The sequence below is a fragment of the Eulemur rufifrons genome, chromosome 2 (genome assembly GCF_041146395.1).
Source record: "Eulemur rufifrons isolate Redbay chromosome 2, OSU_ERuf_1, whole genome shotgun sequence".
Lineage (NCBI taxonomy): Eukaryota > Metazoa > Chordata > Mammalia > Primates > Lemuridae > Eulemur > Eulemur rufifrons.
The window spans coordinates 9,845,044-9,865,709 of record NC_090984.1 but is presented as its reverse complement, the minus strand read 5'-3'; the positions used below and the strand labels follow the sequence as shown (position 1 = coordinate 9,865,709).

At 42.9% G+C, this 20,666-nt stretch overlaps 1 protein-coding gene across 1 annotated transcript; it reads left to right on the top strand.

The window, feature by feature from the left end:
* Positions 1-550: 550 nt before the first annotated feature.
* Positions 551-19,970, top strand: LOC138400318 (zinc finger protein 136). Its single transcript, XM_069495375.1, has 4 exons — positions 551-619; positions 17,738-17,864; positions 18,071-18,131; positions 18,529-19,970. The coding sequence occupies exons 1-4, from the start codon at positions 617-619 to the stop codon at positions 19,931-19,933; spliced, it is 1,596 nt and encodes a 531-aa protein (XP_069351476.1). The 5' UTR covers positions 551-616; the 3' UTR covers positions 19,934-19,970.
* Positions 19,971-20,666: the final 696 nt, after the last annotated feature.

Here is a 20,666-nt window from a genome sequence, read left to right as displayed (position 1 = left end):
CAAATTCCTGATCCCTGAGAACATCATGCCCTCCCTTCTGTTCCAGTCTTGTCTGGGCTCCCCTTCTGGTCTAAGGAAAGCCGATAGCTCCTTTGCATACCGAACCTGGAATTCCCTGCGCACAATTGTTAAGAAGGAGGAAATAACCCCATTGAGTACAGGAAGTATCTGCTTTGGTTAAGGCCTAAGGAAGTTCTGCTGAAATGCAAATATTCCCGCGCCCCCTCACCTCCCTCCGGCGGCCAAATCCACTGGCGGGGCAGAAAAAGGCTGGGGTGCCAGGGCCGTGGCCAACAAATTCCCCTTCCCACTCCATTCTGCAATTAGCCTCACTCTTACCACTTCTCCTGTCATTTAAGGCGTAGGGGGCGGTGCTATCCAATTGGGGCGCCGGGGCGGGGTCCTGCTCACTGTCCAATCAGTCGCACAACCCAGGCCCTGGCTGCAGACGTTCAATCTTCTCGCGGGATTTTCATTTCTCGCGTACGCAGTTCTCGGTTTGGCTTTGCTGCTCCCAGAGGCCGCAAGTGTCTCCGCTGCAACCTGTGTGGCGCTGTTCCCTGCACTGGCCGCGGGATCCGTAGGAAGGACGCCGCGACACCCCGGAAGCCGGGAAATGGTGAGTGTGCGGGGCCGGGCGTCCCGATCCGGGGAGGAGGGGCTGGTTGGAACCGCTGGACCCGGGCTGTGGCCGCGGGACCCGGGCCTCCCTGCGATCAGCTGCGGAGTCTGCGGACCCGAGTCGCCGCTGGCGCTGCTCGGCCCTCGGCCCCCCCGCCGGCCCGCAGGGTGGGGCTGGGCGGTCAGCTGGGTCCCCAGGCGTCCTGTCTCGTCCCTGCGCGCGGCGACCTCGGCCCTGGCTCCGAAGGCCTCACTGTGCAGCTCCGCGCCCGAAGCCCCGCACCTTTCCCAGATTATGTGGTGGCGACGGGAGGCTCATCAGAAGAAAGTCGCGACTCGGTCTCTGGGGTTCCTTTGTGGTGGAAGATGTGATCCGTAGGGTTCCCCAGTATCTCCTTTTCCTCCGGCAGACCCCCGTCTCCCTGAGTTTTCCAAATATACAGGAAGCAGGGTCTTAAATCCACGACCCTGTCCCCCATCCTGGCTCTCTCTAGGGGCTGGCAGTAAATCCCGAAATTTCTCATTCCTTCCTGGCATTCCCAAACGTCAGCCTCTCGCCTCCAATTCACGACGTTATCAAGTATTTCTCCTTCGTTCTGCATTCCAAACAGACATCGTATTTTAATTGTTTATCATTTTTCCACAAAGCAACGGAAAACTCTTTTTATAAAGACTTGTTTTCTCTTTGTGGCCTTTTCACTTGAGAGGAAAGCAGAGAATAGCCGCCAGACACTCCGCTGTAAAAAAAAAACCGTTGTGTCTCTGGCCTCCTTTTATCTTTCCTAGGCACAGATACTTTATCAGAATGTCTTTGAGTTGAGGTTCCCTTTGGAAACTTTACAGGGTGATGTGTCTTCAGTGGACTCTCCTATCTTTTTCTCCTTCCTGGGTATCAGAACTGCCTGAGGCTCATTCAGGGTGCTGGTAATAGCCACCCTCTGGGGACACTCAGCTTTTCTTCCCCCAACCCTAGTTTCCATTCTTTGGGAACACTTTGGTGGCCAATTGTGTTACTATTATTGAGGGATGAGAAAAGAAAAGAACTTTTATTAGAGGAATGAAAGTCCTATTAAATGATTTGGCCCAGAGAGACATTAAAATGAGACAGCAATCTTGTTCTACTCCCCCACCCCGTTGGAGTTATCTAGTCATCTCTTCACACTGCTTGCTATTGTCACAACCCACACCCTATAGCTTAACAGTCCAATGTTATTTCTGTGAAACTAATGATAATTCCTAACAACTTTGTATAGGCCATCTCCCCTTTTGGGGACACTTTGGGTCGTATTTTGTGCTTCAGCCTCCATCTTTTAGGTCAACAGGAGAAAAAACCAGAAATGATTCCTGTCCTTTGGATTTTCTCAGCCTTGTGAAGGGAGAAAAACTATCCCAAAGGATGAGAAAAACCTACCCCATTGAGGTAGTGCAGGACCTGAAAAACAAAATGCACTTTGGCTACACAGTGGGGCATTTTAAATATATTTTGACAAGAAACTGTGGTAGAGAAATTGCTAAATTACAAAGATTCACCAAAACATCAGTTTCTCTCTCTTTTTTTTTTTTTTTACAAAGTGGAGAATTTGATAACTGTTTTGTTTCCTGCTATCTAGACTTGGTAGATTAATACTAAATTTTATGAGACAGGCATTAGCAATACCTAGAAGTACTCTACTATTACTATTTGTTTACTAAGCGATTTATTATCATGAAAATAGTAATTAAATGACATCTTTGTCGTCTGAAAGGGACGGATACTCATACTTTTCCTGTTGAGCTATAAAATATAAGTACCTTACAGTTTCCTTCCCTCCTACAAATATAAACACTGAGTTTGAGTGATTTTGCTCTATTCATCAAACATGGGTATTTTCTTTAAATATCCATGTAAGTATGAAAGGGGAAGTGAGTCCCCTTGACTGGGGATCAGAGGCCTGAGGCCAGTGACTCCAAGCTAAGGCCAATCTTGAGCCTGCAAAGGGAGGTCATTTGCAGGCCCAGATGATTCTTCCTGGGGAGCCTCCCCTGCTGGTGTCCCAGCTGCTCACAGGGACCTTGGGAGGAGCCCTTTGTACTGAGAAGCTGAGAGCTCTGGGAAACTGGGGATCCACAGGCAGATGTAGTTGGGTGATGCTCTGTCTGAGGTTATATTAGTTTATGGTTGTGGGGCTATTGCTAGACATTCTCAAGTAAAATAAATCTGGATTTAGGTAAGAAGTGTCTGTTCTAAAGGAGTACTGCAAAAGAGGGAAAGCATCAAGTATAAGATCTTCAAGCATCTCAAAGTTTAGGGAGAACAGTGCTTTTCTTTTAAAGGGAAGAACAAGTAAGATGAGAGAGAAAGTGGAAGGGAGAGGGCAGGATGGAGGGTACAATGTCAGATCCTAAATCAGAGACTGTTTTACCCTGAGGTCAGCCTGTTCTTCGGAGGGCTCATTCAGGAGGGGTTGCCTGCTGGCTCAGGCTGAGGGTGGGTCAGAGTTCAGGATCCTGGACGAAGGAGAGAAACTTAAGCAAAGTATTCATCCAGAAGCACAGTTTTGCCTCTTTTGAATTTTCAGTAAGTTAATATTACCATTACTATACTATCAATAGTAAATGCAGAAAAGGATTTTTTTTTTTTTGGTGGTTTGCCTGTCCTTTGCACACGTGCTGCTAAGGCTGTGGGTCACCTAGCATAGTCATTTATTCCACTGTTTGATTGAGTTGTTTTAAGTTTATTTTTTGATCTTGCTGACAATGTGATTTCTTTTTGTTGGTGTGTGTCGCTCGCTCTGTTGCCCGGGCTAGAGTGCAGTGACATGATCATGGCTCACTACAACCTCGAACTCCTGGGCTCACGCAATCCTCCTGCCTCCGCCTCCCAAATAGCTGGGACTATAGGCACGGGAAACCATGCCCAGCTAATTTTTACCTGTGTTGTATGTTTTTCTTTTCTTTTTTTTTTAGGACAGTGTCTCTGTTGCCCTGGCTAGAGTGCAGTGTCATCATCATAGCTCAGTACAACCTCAAACTCCTGGGCTCAAGCAATCCTCCTCCCTCAGCCTCCTGAGTAGCTGGGACTACAGGTGTGCACCACCACACCTGCCTAATTTTCTATTTTTTGTAGAGACGGAGTTTCACTATGTTGCTCAGGCTGTTCTCAAGCTCCTGGCCTCAAGTGATCCTCCTACCTTGGCCTCCCAAAGTGCTAGGATTACAGGCGTGAGCCACTGTGCCTGATCTGTTTTTCTAATTTCATCCTGAGATCTCTCTCTGGAGACTGGCTAAGAACTCTGCCCCTGCCCTGGTGGGCCTCTAGGAGTTTGGTTGTGTATGGTTACAATGTTCCTTTCAAGGGATACTTCTTTATCCTTGCACGGGGCCTAATGCCTAAGTCAGACCCATGGCCAGGTGTCCTTCTCACAGGACACTTGTCTATACTGGCAGGGGCCCCATGGCTTTTATGTGACTGTTGTCCAGTTTATTGCAGCCAAGACAGCCACCACCACAATGTTCCTACCAGGAGAGTTCTGACCACAATAGAAGTTAAATTTGGGTGTATCTGTCAGGTGACACTCAGAGGAGGCAACTCAATAAAACATGAAATACAGAAACCAAGTAAGAGATCCCAGAGAGGAGAGAGCAGCATGCCTTGTAGACCAACAGGAAGGGGAGCTGTCCATGACGCATGTACCCCAAGGGAGAGAGTGACCCATGGGCCCAAGCGTTTCTTGAGGTCTAGGCATTACCTAAGCTGGTTTCCCTCAGGCAGTTCCAATTGGCATGTTCAGAGCAAGCAGGCAGGAGGTGCCTGGAGTCACACAGGGACTACGAGGTGGTCACCACTGCATATCTGTGCGCGTGAGTTGTGGGGGTCAGTGGGGCAAGTCAAGGAGGTGATATCTAGCTGTCCTATGGGGGGTGGTGACAAGACGGTTCTGTAAGGCAGGTGTCTAGTTTGACCCCATTGGAGAACTGGGAAGTAGAGAAACCTGGAAGCTGTGTCAGGGGTGACTGAGCCCTGTTTCTGGTATGAGAGAGTTAAATGTATATTCAGAATGGGTGTCCAAGGAACATAAAATTATAAGAATTCAGGACAATAGGGAGGTCTACAAGTAATTTATTATTGTATATTACATATATAAAATATACCCTAATCTTCCCCCACCTTTCTGTCTTGGAGTTGGCCATAAAGAAATTCTCTGACCTATCTTGTCTGATTGCAGGTCATAAGACCCCCATTTCAGAAGGGGTCCTGCCTTCTGAGGGACCCCTAAGTGGAGTCCAACATACCTAAGTGGAGGGAATGTTGTACACAGAGGCCAAGGATGATCTGAACAAACAGGCCTTGTAGGGTTTTCCCACTTGGTCTGTTAGTATTAGATCATGCCCTTTCTGTCCAATCGTATTTCCACACGGTTTCACATGCTTTAATCATGCCTGTCCAATGACGTCTCCATAAGAGGCCCAAGAGGATGAGGTACAGAGCGCTTCCAGACAGCTGAATTCTCAGAGGCTCACAGGAAGGTGACCAAGAACCCAGCCACGTGCCAGGAGGATGGTGCACCCCAACTCCATGGGAAAGGGAGCTCCTGCTCTTGGGACTCCTCTAGACCTCTCCCTGTGTATCTCTTCTTCTGGCTGTTTGTTTGTATGCTTTAGAGATCCTTTATAGGAAACCGGTAAATGTAAGTAAATGTTTCCCTAACTTTTGTGAGCCACTTTAGCAAATTAAATGAGCTGAAAGAGGGGGCTGTAGGAACCCCGACTTGAAACAGGTCGGTCAGAAGTTCCAAAGGCCCAGACTTGCCGCTGTTGGCCAACGTGGGGGACAGTCTTGTGGGATCTGCTGCCATCTCCTAGTAGACAGCTTCAGAAGTGACTTGCATTGGCACACACGCAGCTGACGTCTGCTGCAGAATTGATTACTCACTTGGTGGTGGGGAGAAACCCCCACACATCTGGTCACAGAAGCCTTTTGTGTTGATTGTTGTGGGGTAAGAGCAGGGGAAAAACAGTTTGTGGGTTTTTTTCCACTTAGATGATTCTCCCGTAGATAACCATGTGTCCCTGCCCCTTGTGTTCAAGTGTCTATCATTACTGTCACCACCTGGCTATACCTGCTCTGTCACAGGTTCATGTGCCTTATACATATTCTTGTTTCACATTTTGCTATGTTCCTTTGGTCTGTCTGTCCATCTCTCTGCTAATATCATATTGTCCTGACTACTATAGGTTTCAAATCCTTGATGTGTGTTAGAGAACGAGCCTCCCTATCTTAGCCACTTTTGGCTGCTGTGACAAAGAACCACAGACTGGGTGCCTCAAACAACAAGCAGTCGTTTCTCAAAGGTCTAGAGAATTTCTTACGGCCCGTTCCAAAAAAGAAAGGCAGGGGAAGACTAGAGTATATTTCTAGTTTCTGTGGCCTGCCTTGGGGAGAAAAATGTTCTGGAGAACGAGGTCAGCAGAAGGTCGGAGAGAGAAGAGATTCTGTTTTCCGAGGCCCTAAGCACTCCGCCATTGTAACAGAAGACTGTCTTTCACTTTTATTTCTCTAAAGCTATTCTGAAGCTGTTTCAGGAACCAAGGACGAAAGACCAAATACTTTTTTAAAAGGTAGGCTTATTGTTGTAGTCACTTAGGACATAATAAGGGTTATAGGAGCTTTGACCCAGGAACTATGGAGAGAAAAAACAAACAAACAAAAATATGTGTGTGTGTGTGTGTGTGTGTGTGTATATATATCATATTACAGGTCACCCCATTTTTCAAACAGAGGTCACTTAAAGTAAAACAATCATATCTGTCAGAGCATTTATATTTGTTGTAGCATTTGTAGAACAAATAAGCCTCTAGTACCAAACCAAATATATGTAACATTTGGGGAAGCCAGTATGGGGTAGGGATAGCTTTAAAGAAGTGACCCATTTGTCTTATGAAGTCATTACAGACTTTTTTTTCTTTCTTTTTTTTTAAGAGATGGATCTCGTTCTGTCACCCAGGCTGGAGTGCAGTGGTGTGATCATAGCTCACTGCAGCCTTGAACTCCTGGGCTCAAGCAGTTCTCTTGCCTCAGCCTCCCAAGTAGCTGGGACTACAGGTGCGAGCCATCACGCCTTGCTAATTTTTTTTTTTTTTTTGGTAGAGATGGGATCTCACCATGTTGCCCAGGCTGGTCTCAAACTCCTGGCCTGAAGTAATCCTCCCACCTCTTGGCCTCCCAAAGGGCTGGGATTACAGGCGTGAGCCACTGTACCAGGACTGCAAACATTTTTATATGTTAATATATATTTTTACTAGTTTTATTATTCTTTCTTCCCCTAGCTCCATTGCTGTTTGCACCTTGTGATAAACTTGTGCAGATCTATTTCGCACAGAAATCAGTTGATAGTTAGTTATGTCCGATTCCTCCTCAGGCCAATCATCTTCCTTAGGTGTTGGATCCTGAGGAGGCTTTAACTTGGTTTTTTAATGCATTTGGTCATCAAAATCAATATTATCATAAGACTTATCATGAGTGAGTTGAATCTTACCAACACCACCAATATTACACCATATTGTATTATGATCATAGTGTAATTCAGTATCAGAACAGTAAGAATTATTTTTTCCTCTCAACAGAATCTACCCTTGCCCATATGCCAGGTATTATTAAGGACAGGTGTCATTGCAGTTAGCCATGACTTGGTTATTACTGGATTCTAACTTAACTGGGGACAAAGCCAATCACCGTGTCTCATCTTACAGGCCTGTACTGAGACTGGTTTCCACTGGTTATTATACAGCAGGGCCCACCTTCCCCCTCGACAGGGAAGCCACGAGTGATTTCCAGAAAAGTTGCTATCCCAGCTAACTGCACTGTGGGATATGTTTTACCTTGCCCTATTCCAGGGGTGGGGGCAGTTCTGGTCCATGGATATAAATTGCAAGTGCCCCTGGAGAAGTTCCATGACTTTGGAAGGTTGTTAGATATCCATACCCCTTGAGCCTCATGAGTCAGGAGACAGACCACAGGAAAATAGCAAAATCTGAAACAAGGTCATCTATTTAAGGTACATGAACCTGGGACAGAGCAGGTATTGCCAGGCAGTGACAGAAATGATAGACACTTCAACAGAAAGAGCGGGGACACATGGTTATCTACAGAATAATCAATACCTGCCCATCATCTAAGTGAAAAAACCATCACACCACAAGTGGTGGCCACTGCTTTAATCTCATCAGGGACCCATTGTCTTTCTCTATTTCCTTGAGTAGCTTTTCATCCATGCAAACAAAGATGATGTGTGTTTGTGCATAGCACACTATAGCATGTCGGGTATGTTGCCATTGTATTTTGTCCTTTATAATCAGGGACCTTTCTGGTCATCAAGGTTTACAGCTACACAATGATCAGTCTGTTGGGAGTCGTACACCACATGGTCTGTAGTCCTCAGAAATTTTTTCCCAAATGATAGCCTTTATAGTTAGATGTATCTTGAAAATTAAGAGTCAAAAGATATTGGTACAGTACTGGAGTTCCATTTAGTCACTAACGTGATTCAGTTTATCAACATGCCTTATGACCAGAATGTCTTCCAGAAAGATGTCACTCAAGTTTGCAGGCTGCCATTTGACCTTGTCAGGAGGTTATAAGAGCAAGGGCAGTTTTGGCAAACATATATAATAGCTTCGCCCCTCCGGGCAACTGGTATAATTGTGCTAAAAAGATAATGCCATTCTCTTGCTCTGAGCTTCTCTCAAAGTATTAATTCAATGTTGGACTTTCCTTGTTGCATAACCCCCTTATTCATTTTCTTGCCCCGAGCTATTCTTTCTCCTCTCCATTTGTCATTTGTTTTTACTCAGACTTTTCCACCTTTGGAAGGGACATAGGTTCAGCCACTGTGCTAGTCCAGATTACAGGCAGCGACATTAGTCTAGCCAGTGCCCCCTTCAGCCCACACCCATTCCTGTAGGGTAGGGTTGGTTGTCCCGATGAGGTGAAAGCATAATCTACCCTCTGAGGCCTTTAGGAATGTTATTGTATGCTTATATAAGCCATTTCCATTTTATTACAGAACTTTTTTGGGTATTGTCTTTCTTACTAACGATGTTTTTTTGACATCACCCCAAGACGTGGGTATCTCAGGTTTTATGATTATGTTATGTACTTTAGTCATTGAGGCAGTTTCAGTTAATGTCCAATAACAAATTAGTACTTGCCTCTCAAGTGGTGTGTCCCGGGCAGCAGCATTTGGAAATTTTTTGGTCTAAATCCCAATGGTCGCCACTAGGAGGCACTAATGGGCTTTTACCAAATGCTACAGTCGGTATGAGTTTGAGTGGCACTTTTAAAATCATATTTGAGTCGGGGATCAGAGGGGCCCAAACATGTGGAGAGGGCTTCTGTTTTTTGTTTGTTTGTTTGTTTGTTTTTGTTTTTTAAAACAGGATACCACTATGTTGTCCAGGCTGGTCTTGAACTCCTGCACTCAAGCAATCATCCCCACCCAATCCCCGGCCTCCTGAGTAGCTGAGATTATAGGTGCACGCTGTCATACCTGGTCATTGTTTTTTTAGTTTAGACATAGTCGGTTTTTTTTCAGGTCCCCACTCAAACACGGCTTTCTTTTGGATAATCTTAAAGATAAGAGTTAGTAATATTAATATTTCCCAGTGTGGAATGTGTGTTTTCTAGAATCTAAATAAACCAACCAAAAACTGGGCTTTTTGTTTGGTCCTAGGGATGGGCAGTGAAAGTAGTTTTATTTTTAGTCATTTGTGGACTATTCCGGTTGGGTCCTACCTGGGTTATTTCTTAGAATTTTACCATTTCGGCAAGTTCTTGGGTCTTCATTGGATTCATTAACCAGCCTCACTTGGTCTTGTGAGTCACCATGGTTTTTATTTTTTTATATATATATTTTTTCCAACATTCGCCTTATGTAAAAACCATTGTTTTTAAATTAGTCCTGCCCTGTTCTTTAGTTTTCGACAGTATCATAACATCATCAATAGAGTGAGTTATTACACGCAGGATCTGTGTCAAGTTCAAAACTCCGCTGAACAAATTTGTGACAGTGAGCTGCTGAATTTAGATAACCTGCGGTATAGTAAGTGTAAATTTGGATCCTTCCCACGTGAAAGTTAACTGCAGCTGTTTTTTTTTTTTTTTAATTGAGATAGAGAAGAAGTATTTGTAAGATCAATCACTGAGTACAAGTCTCCTTTTAACCTGTTGTATTTTTTGTGTGGTTGAGACCATGTGCGGGACTGTTGAGGGTATGGGCTGTATAACTTTATTTATTTATGCGTTGACAGTCTACTGTTCATCTCCATGAGCCATCCGCTTCTTTTACAGGCCACAGAGGGCTACTGAACAGAGAATTTGTTGGTACCAGCACTGTAGCCTTGAGTGTGTCATTGATTAAAGTGGTAATCTCTTTCTGTCCAGTGGATATTCTGTATTTTAATGTAACCATCTCTGTGGGTTTGGGCAGTTATAGTGGTTTCTGTTTATTATGTCCGATTAAGACTGGGGCGGGGGCAGACTTGCATGCCTTATGTTTTACAATATTAGGTAGGGGAAGCAATCCTCAGTCAGACATAATATCCATCCTGGTAATGCACTCAGGTAAACAAGATGTGACTGTCTTACATAAAGTTTGCTTAAAAGTCCCACTTTTCATCCAAACCTTTATCTTAGTCCCATCTACACTTGTGTTTCTGCATCATCTCAGTTTAAGCTTAGACCCCATTAAGATTTCGCCAGTAGGCTTTGGAATTACATTGTATTGGGCTCTGTTGCCCAGGTTGGAGTACAGTGGCACAGTGACTCATAGCTTACTGTAACCTTGAACTCCTAGGCTCAAGTGATCCTCCTGCCTGAACCTCTTGAGCAGCTGGGACTCAGGCTCATGCCACGATGCCTGGCTAATTTTTTATTTTTTATAGAGATGAGGTCTTGCTGTGATGCCCAGGCTGGTCTCTAACTCCTGGCCTGATCCTCCTGCCTCCGCTGCCCAAAATGCTGGGATTTCAGGTGTGACCCACCGTGACCACCACATTTGTGATTGTTTAATAGTGAGCTGTGGGTCCTATATCAACCTAAACATGTTTTTTGCCCCACTCTGTAGTATCTAAAACAAAGATACTGCTCCAAAATTCGTTACTTTCACAACCTGTTTTGGTAAAGATCTTCAAAGGGCTGATGATATACCAACCCACAAAATGAGACCATTTTTTTCAGACTATACCCTCTAGTTTCAATAGTTTTTTGGTTTTGCCTTTCTCCCACATTAACTGCTTTTTTGATGACCCAAGGTCTTAGAGGTACTTTTTGTTGCCCTGACACAATTTTCCCCTTTGTGAGGTGAACATGATAACCACTACCCTACGGAAACTCCTAACTTTTCCTTTTGTGAATGGGTTTGAGACCAGTGTCCTGGGATCAGACACAATAACATCTGAGTGTGGTTCAGGGTCAAGCCATGAGCCAACGCTCTCTTTTACTTTCATTTTAGTTATTACAGATAGTAAAGACCAAGGGATTGTGTGTTTAGCGTGCTTCTGATTATTTTGTATTTCCTTGTGTATCCAATGAGCCAACTCTTTGGGAGCTGGGTCTACCACCATCTCTAAATTTCATTGGTAAATTTTACCTTTAGTAACCGAATGCAGCGTAGTTGCTGTTTTATACTATGGGTGATGAGGCCACAATCCAGGGATCAAAGGTTCCTCATGCCCCACTCTTTCATCCTTTCTCTTCCCAAACCACGTTTCCATGCCCCTGGGCCATTCTAGCAAATCCCTTAGCTGGCACCAATTGTATGAGGAAAAACTCAAACTTTTTTTTTATTCTCTCACTCAACAATCAACACAGGAGACTTCTGTGCCCAAATGTGTGGGGGTTTCTCCCCACCAACAAGTAATCAGTTCTGCAGGTGGCACCAGCTGGGTGTCTGCCAATCCAATTTAATTCTGAAGCTGTCTACCTGGAGACAGCGACAGATCCCACAGGTTGAGGGCTAAGTCACACAAGACTGCCCCGCCCACTTCAAACAGCACTGGTCAGTCTGGGCCTCCAGAACTCTGACCACCTGGCTTCAAGTCGGGGTACCCACGGCCCCATCTTTAGGCTGGACTAATTTATTGGAGTGGCAAACAAAATTCAGGGATACATGTTTACCAGTTTATGAAAAATATTTTAAAAGATACAAACAACCATCTAGATAGAGAGATTACAGTAAGGTCTAGAAGGATCCCCAGGGGTGGAATTGGGGCACGCCTCCCACCCCAAGCATGGGGCGTGCATGGGGCTTTTTCAGTTTCCTGGGTGTGTTCTTAGATGCTTTTGAATACCCTGATTTCTGCAGGAAATTTTCTTTCCAGCTTCTCCTCTGCCAACATCTGTTGTTCCAGCCAGCTGCACGCTTTTCATTTATTTTACAGTATTTTCAAGCAATTGCTGCCCGTTTCTCACTCTGATTGGATTCCAGCAAAACAGAGAAGAGAGCATTTTTTCAGACCTTAAGGCAGCCCCTGGACAGATCCGGACACACAAAGGGAATAATTTGCAAATGAGATCTGCCCTGCTCTCTCTGGAACCTGTGACCAGGGTCCCACGCTGGGAACCTGGGCTGCTGTCCTCAAGACTGGTACTGAGGTGGGGAGGGGATGGGCTAGGACAGGTAAAAAGTCCCCAAGGCTTTCCTATGAGTTTTCACTTGCCTTTTGCTTGACATGGAGTTCCATGGTTGCTGTATACCTTTGATGGTTGTTGGGAGTTTTGACAAAGTTGTTTCTGACTGTTGTTTAACTGTTTCTGTGGAGGGATGGATATCTGGAGCAGCCTGCTATGCCGTTTGCTGAGCTCACTCCCCCTGGACTGTCAGTGTATTTTATTGATCTAAATGACTGTCCTTGTGCCATTATTGCACTGCCTTGATTATTGTTGCTTTGTAGTAAGTTTTGGAATTGTGAAGCCTGAGTCTTTCTACTTTGTTCTTTTTTAAGATTGTGCTGGCATTCTGAGCACCGCCGATATTCTGAGTCCATTGCAACGCTGTATGAATTTTATTTTTATTTATTTATTTATTTTGAGACAGGGTCTCTCTCTGTCACACAAGCTGGAGGGCAGTGGTGCCATCATAGCTCACTGTAGCCTTGAACTCCTGGGCTCAAGTGATCCTCCTCCATCAGCCTCCTGAGTCGCTGGGACTACAGGCACATGCCACCACACCTGGATAATTTTTCTTATTTTTTTTTTAATAGAGACAGGGTCTCGCTATATTGCCCACACTAGTCCTGGCCTCAAGTGATCCTCCTGCCTCCCAAAGTGTTGGGATTACAGGTGTGAGCCACCGGCATGCCCAGCCCAAGTGAATTTTAGAATCAACTTTTCAATTTTAACAAGTTAGTCACCTGGAATTCTGATAAGGATTGCATTGAATGTGCAGATTATCTTGGGAAGTGTCACCATCTTAATAATATTAAGCCTTGTGATCCATGAAGATGGGATGATTTTCCATCTATTTAGATTTTCAGCTTTTCAATATGGTTTATAGTTTTATTTAAGAGTATAAATTTCTAGACTTCTTTTGTTAAATTTATTCCTATGTATTTTATTCTTTTGGAGTGCTACTGTAAATGTACTTGTTTTCTTAATTGTGTTTTGAAATACTTCATTGCAAGTGTATGGAAAAACAATTGACTTATGCAGTTTAATTTTGTGCCTTCAATCTTGTTGAACTGATTTATAGTTCTAGTGGTTTGTTACTGGATTTCTTAGCATTTTCTCTATATAGTATCATATGATCTGTAACTAGAGATAATCTTCCTTCTTCCTTTTCAATCTGAATGCCTTTTTTTACCTAGCCCAATTGCCCTTGCTAGAACATTCGATACTATGTTGAATAAAAGTAGCAGGAGTGGACATTCTTTTTTTTTTTTTTTTTTGAGACAGAGTCTGGCTCTGTCACCCCAGCTAGTGTGCAGGGGCATCTTCATAGCTCACTGCAACCTCAAATTCCTGGGCTCAGGCCATCCTCCTGCCTGAGCCTCCCAAGTAGCTGGGACTACAGGCACATGCCAAAATACCCGGCTAATTTTTCTATTTGTAGGACACTTCAGCAAAGTAGCAGGATACAAAAGTAACATGCAAAAATTAGTTTCATATCTATATGCTGGCATTGAACAATCCAAGATGGAAATTAGGAAAACAATTCCATTTTCAGTTGTATCAAAAATAAAAAACAGAATTTTGTTTAATCAAGGAGGCAAAAGACTTGTACATTTAAAATTACACAATATTGATGAAAATAATTTAAGAAGACATCCTACGTATCAGGAATGGAAGAGTTAGTGTGGTTAACATGTAGATACTATCCAAAACAATGTACAGATTCACCACAGTGCCTATCAAAACTCATTGATGTTTTTTACAGAAATAAACATAGAAATACCCATCTTAAAATTCATATGGCATCTCAAGGGACTCTGAATAGACAAAACAGTCTTGTAAAACAAGGACAAATTTGGTGGACTCGTACTTCCTGATTTCAAAATTTACTGCAAAGCTGTAGTAATAAAAGTTTGATACTGGCATAAAGACAGACATATAGACCAATGGAACAAGGTAGAGATCACAGAAATATACCTTTGCTTGTAATATCAAATAATTTTTGTCAAGGTGCCAATACCATTCCATGAGAAGGATAGTGTTTTCTAAAAAATGATGCTGGGAAAAATGGACATCCACATACAACAGAATGAAGTTATACCCTTACCTAACGCCATATGCAAAAATTAACTCAAAGTGGATCAAAGACCTAAGTGTAAGTCCTAAATCTATAAAACTCTTAGATGAAAGCATAGGGTAAAAGCTTTATGACACTGGATTTCGCAATGATTTCCTGTATATGACACTAAAGGCATGAGTAACAAGAGACAAAATAAATAAATTGGACTGCAGGGAAATTCAAAACTTTTGGCATCAAAAGATAGAATCAACAGAGTAACAGGGCAACACATAGATTAGGAGAAATTATCTCCAAATCATATATCTTATAAGGGATTAGTATGCAGAATATTTGGAGAACTCTTAAAACTCAAGTAAAAACAAACCTGTTAGACACTGAATGCTTATGTCTGCCCCAGATTTATTTGTTTTAACCTAATTCACTAATGTGACAGTATTAGGAAATGGCATCCCGGGGAGTTATTTAGGATTAGATTAGATTATGAGCGTGGAGCCTCAAGAATGGGATTGGATTCGTACAGTCCCCAGAAAGCTTGCTTTTGCTGCCTGCCTTGTAATCACACTTCAAGACAGCTGTCTATGAACCAGAAAACAGGCTCTTACCAGACTCTGAATCTTGGACTTCTTAGCATCCAGACCTGTGAGAAATAAATGTTTGTTGTTTAAGCTACCAAGTTTATGATATTTTTGTTGTAGCGCCCTGAAGTAGGGCAGAAATTGGTACCCAGAAGTGGTAGCACTTGCAGAACTTACACTGGAGTGAAGGAGAGAAGAGAGTCAAGGATGATTCCTGTTGTCCAGACCCCCTGAGGACTGTCCCTTCTTTGCTCAGAGGAAGAAGGCTCAGGGGAGATGTTTGGAGGGGACATTAAGGATTGGGTTCTGAAAGAAGGCCCGCCCTTGCCTAGCGCTGTGTTCTAGAATGAGTTTGGCTCCCTCCAGTCACGTGTCTTAGCTCTTCTCAAGCCTCAGGGGGCGGAGTCTGGAGCTGCATCACAATAAGGGGCTGGGGTGGGTGGAGCTTATCCAATCAGGTGTGACTGGAAGCCAGTCCTTTGATGCTCAACCTTACTGGGGGAGGGTCCCCACTCAGTGTGTGGGAGTTGTGCATGGGAGGGGCTGTGGTCTGTGGGGTCCCTAGTCCCTCCCTTATCTTCTTAAAAATTATAGCTAACTGTAACCTCAAATTCCTGGGCTTGAGCGATCCTCCTGCCTCAGCCTCCTGAATAGCTGGAATACAGGTGCATTACCAGCTCGGCTAATTTTTTTATTTTTAGTAGAGATGGAGTCTTGTTCTTGCTCAGGCTGGTCTCAAACTTCTTATCTCAAGTGATCCTCCTGCCTTGGCCTCCCAAAGTGCTAGGATTACAGGTATGAGCCACTGCGCCTGGCTGAGGCGTTGTGATTTGTTAATGGGAAAAAACCAAACTCTTTAAAATAAATAGGTTCATTCTGAGCAGACTATGAGTGACAGAAACCTAAGAAGCCTTGAGTAAGGGGTTCCCAGGAGGTGGGATTACAGTTTGGTTTGGTACCTTACAGGGAGACAGAAAATGCAGCTTGAAAACGTTCTCTGTTACTGTAGTCACAAAAGATGGGCTTGATTTCTCAACTAACAAGTTCTGACAACATGTGAAATATTTTTTACCAGAGAAACTCATTAGAGATTGGGTACCTAGAGTGCTTTGGGAGGAGCTCATCACGTAGTCACCCTGAGTTGTGCATGTAAAAAAATCCCAAACTGTTACCGAACCTAAAAGGGGGGTTCAATGTTGCCAGCCACACAGAAAGCCAATTATTGAGACAGCAAGGATTGTTAAGAGGAAAGGATTTATTTCCATGGATGTATCAATAGGAATGGGGAGGTATGAACTGTCTTAAATCTGCCTCTCCTACCAACAGGGTTAGGGGGATTTTTTGCAGGCAAAATAAATAATGCATGAGGACTGTGACGCATTATTGTGTTTTGGGGTAGAGTGCAGAGCATGCAAGTGCAGTGAGAAATCATGGTAGTACGTACATCTCATAATCAAAAAATGGCAGATAAGTCCCTCCCAGGGTGGAGATTTTAGTATTATAATGAGCTAGGAGTTAATATTGGTTGTTCTTTCAGCCTTGTGTGCAGGCTCAGTGGGTCTTCGGGCACAGTCTGTGGTGAAGCATCGCTTATCTTGTCTTTTCCGGACAAGCAGGTGGTGTGAGACTTTGTAGGAGGTTTCACTGTTCCTGCCAAAGGAACTCAAAAGAGAATATATCAGTACAACAGAAAGTTATAAAGTTCTGGTGAGCAAATTTTGCTAAAAAGTTCTTTGTCTATTTTCTGCCTAATTGAGACTGTAGCTGTTAAGTTACCAATGCTGAGATAAATGTTGCTGTCAAGGCCACTTAGAGCTGCCAGCCCCAGCCATAATGTGAACACTGAAAATGTTTTTAGTTCCCTCATTTGAAATACGAGGGAACTAAAAACATTCTTGAGAAAATATTTTTTTGCTTATAGAACTGGTTACAAAACTCGGAGAAGGAAAACAGGAGATCAAAAATTATCATATTTAGGCCGGGCGCGGTGGCTCACGCCTGTAATCCTAGCACTCTGGGAGGCTGAGGCGGGAGGGTTGCTTGACCTCAGGAGTTTTCGACCAGCCTGAGCAAGAGTGAGACCCTGTCTCTACTAAAAAGAGAAAGAAATTAGCCAAACAACCAAAAATAGAAAAAAATTAGCCGGGCATGGTGGCGCATGCCTGTAGTCGCAGCTACCTGGGAGGCTGAGGCAGGAGGATGGCCTGAGCCCAGGAGTTTGAGGTTGCTGTGAGCTAGGCTGTCGCCACGGCACTCTACCCCAGGCAAGAGAGTGAGACTCTGTCTCAAAAAAAAAAAAAAAAAAAAAAAAATTACCATATTTTTTCATAAACAGTTTAGGATCACCAAGCTACTCTTATCATATGGGTTGGTGGAGGCCCTCTCCCAATACCTAGATACCAGCAATGGATGAACATCTTGAGGAGGTGTTTTTAAGGATACACAGTCTTAGAACTGCTAATATAAACTCTCTTCTGCACATTAAATGGTACAACTTTGTTATGACAGGTGCTTCAAAGTCCACTGTAAAGACAGGATGTGACAGGGTGTGACCCAGAAAGCACATATTACTCCCTGGAACCACCAATGAGAGGCGTGTTCATATATTGCTATTGCTTCACCCAGAGATTAATTCTAGTATCATAGTTGCTGTGTAGGAGGAAGTGCATGTGAACATAGAGTAAGAGTCTGAGGACCAAGTCATGGAATGAATGTTTGGAGACTACAGTATAATGTGAACTTTTTATGAATTGACTATAGAGCTGCATTGCTGTCAGTCTCACCCATTCTTCTCTACACGTATGTGGGGCGTTTCAGGACTCAGTGGCCTTTGAGGAAGTGGCCGTGAGCTTCACGCAGGAGGAGTGGGCTTTGCTGGAGCCTTCCCAGAAGAATCTCTACAGAGATGTGATGCGGGAAACCATCAGGAACCTGTCCTCTATAGGTAAAGATTATTTCAGTTCATCACTTAGCGAATTAGGGAGCCAGTGTTTCTTATGTATTGACACTGCTCCATAATTGGAAACATGGAGAGAGAATACTTTGGGAAATAAGCCAAGCATAGTCACAATGTGCCATGAACTTAGAATCTAATAATTTTTATATAATTTTGTACTAATTCATAATGATTTTTCTGGGTTTGTGTTTTAGGAAAAAAATGGAAAGACCAGAACATTGAAGATCGCTACAAACACCAAGGGAGAAATCTAAGGTAATTTGCCCTCACATAGAAAATTCATTTGACGGTATCTTAGCATGTCCTGAAATTTTAAAAACAGGCAAACAAGATGGATAAGTTTAGCTTCAAATTTATTTTCTATAGGAAAATTTTCTCCAAAAACATAATGCTTACATGTAAACAGATGTTCAGTGTTTGCAAAAAATTTTTACTTGGAAACAGAATTAAGACACTCTGTATATAAATATCACTGTATAATAGCTGTGGTCGAGCCCTCTTGCAGAGCATTGAATCCACTCATGTTCAAACAAATCAGACATGCCATCAAGTCTACACTTTCCATGATAATGTTAAAAATGTAAGTCTAATAGCTATTAATACAAACCATTAATAAATAAATACTTAGTAATGTGCTTCTTATTCTTTACAGAAGTCATACAGTGGAGAGACTGTGTCAAAGTAAAGAAGGTAGTCAGTGTGGAGGAATTTTTAGCCAGATTTCAAATCATAATCTGAGCAAGAAAACTCCTAGAGTAAAACCATGTGAAAGCAGTGTGTGTGGAGAAGTAGGCATGGGTCAGTCATCCCTTAGTACGCACATCAGAGATCACCCTGAACATGAACCGAATGAATATCAGAAATATGGAGAGAAGCCACATACACGTGACCAGTGTTGGAAAGCCTTCAGCTCCCACCACCCCTTTCGAACACCTGAAATTATTCACACTGGAGAGAAACTCTATGATTGTAAGGAATGTGGGAAAACTTTCTTTTCTCTCAAAAGAATTAGAAGACACATGATAACGCACAGTGGATATATACCATATAAATGTAAAGTGTGTGGGAAAGCCTTTGATTATCCCAGTAGATTTCGAACACACGAACGAAGTCACACTGGAGAGAAACCCTATGAATGTAAGGAATGTGGGAAAGCCTTCACTTGTGTCACAAGTGTTCGAAGACACATGGTAAAGCATACTGGAGATGGACCTTATAAATGTAAGGTGTGTGGGAAACCTTTTCATTCTCTGAGTTCATTTCAAGTACATGAAAGAACCCACACTGGAGAGAAACCCTATAAATGTAAGCAGTGTAATAAAGCTTTTGTTTCTTCCCCATCTTTACGAATACATGAAAGAACTCATACTGGAGAGAAACCTTATGCATGTAAGCAATGTGGGAAAGCCTTCAGTTATCTCCCCTCCCTTCGATTACATGAAAGGATTCACACTGGAGAGAAACCTTTTGAATGCAAACAGTGTGGTAAAGCCTTTAGATCTATCAGTACCTTTCGAATACATGAAAGGACTCACACTGGAGAAAAACCCTATGAATGTAAGGAATGTGGGGAAACCTTCAGTTGTATCCCAAGTTTTCGAAGGCACATGATAAAGCACACTGGAGAGGGACCTTATAAATGTAAGGTATGTGGGAAACCGTTTCATTCTGTGAGTCCATTTCGAATACACGAAAGAAGTCACACTGGAGAGAAACCCTATGAATGTAAACATTGTGGTAAAGCTTTTGTTTCATCCACGTCTATCCGAATACATGAAAGAATTCATACTGGAGAGAAACCCTATCAATGTCAGGAGTGTGGGAAAGCCTTCAGTTATCTAAACTCCTTCAGAACACATGAAATGATTCACACTGGTGAGAAGCCCTTTGAATGTAAACAGTGTGGTAAAGCCTTTAGATCTTCCAGTTCCTTTCGAATGCATGAAAGAACTCATACTAGACAGAAGCCCTATGAATGTAAGGAATGTGGAAAAGGCTACTTTTGCCGTGCAAGCTTTCAAAAACATATGATGGCACACTGGAGGTGGACCTTATAAATATATGTGGGAAATTTGATGTTCCAAATTCATTGCAAATACACGAAAGTACTCACACTAAATAGAAAAAACTTTTTGAATGTAAGCAATGTGGGAAAGCATTAAATTGTGTCAGTGCCTTTTTAATATATGGGAAAAAATCATACTGGAAAGAAGCCATTTAAATGTAATTAGTGTGGGAAAGCCTTCAGTTATCACCACTGCTTTTGAATACATGCGAGCGCTTACTGGAGGAGAGAAACCATATAAATGTAAACAATGTGGGAAATCTCTTAGTTCCTTTTAATTTTGAATACAAGGAAGAAGTCGACTGGAGAGAAAACCTATGAATATAAAGACTGTGGGAAAATATTCTACTGTTGCAGTAACCTTCAAAGACATAAAGAGCTCACACTGGAAAAGAAACCCCTGAGTGTACAGCGCGGTAAAATCTTCACTAGCTTCACTTACTATCCAACATGTGAAAGAACTCATACTAGAGAGAAACGCTATAAATATAAGAAATGTAGTAAAAGCTTCAGTTGTTCTAGTTCCTTTCAAGTACATGAAAGAACTCATCATGGAGAAAAACCAAATACTTTTGAAAGGAACCCATATTTGGAGAAATCCTATGTAAAGAACGTGGGAAAGGTTTTATCATCACACAGTCTTTCTATCACATGTAAGACTGCATAGCGGAAAGAACCCCTGTAAATGTAAGGAGTGTGGGAAAGCCTTTAGTCATTTTAGCTCA

Bases quoted from the DNA above. Each gene is read 5' to 3' on its own strand.
- LOC138400318 (XM_069495375.1), top strand. The intron at 17,865-18,070 runs GTAAAGATTATT...TTTGTGTTTTAG, and splicing joins CAGGAACCTGTCCTCTATAG to GAAAAAAATGGAAAGACCAG. The intron at 18,132-18,528 runs GTAATTTGCCCT...TATTCTTTACAG, and splicing joins CACCAAGGGAGAAATCTAAG to AAGTCATACAGTGGAGAGAC.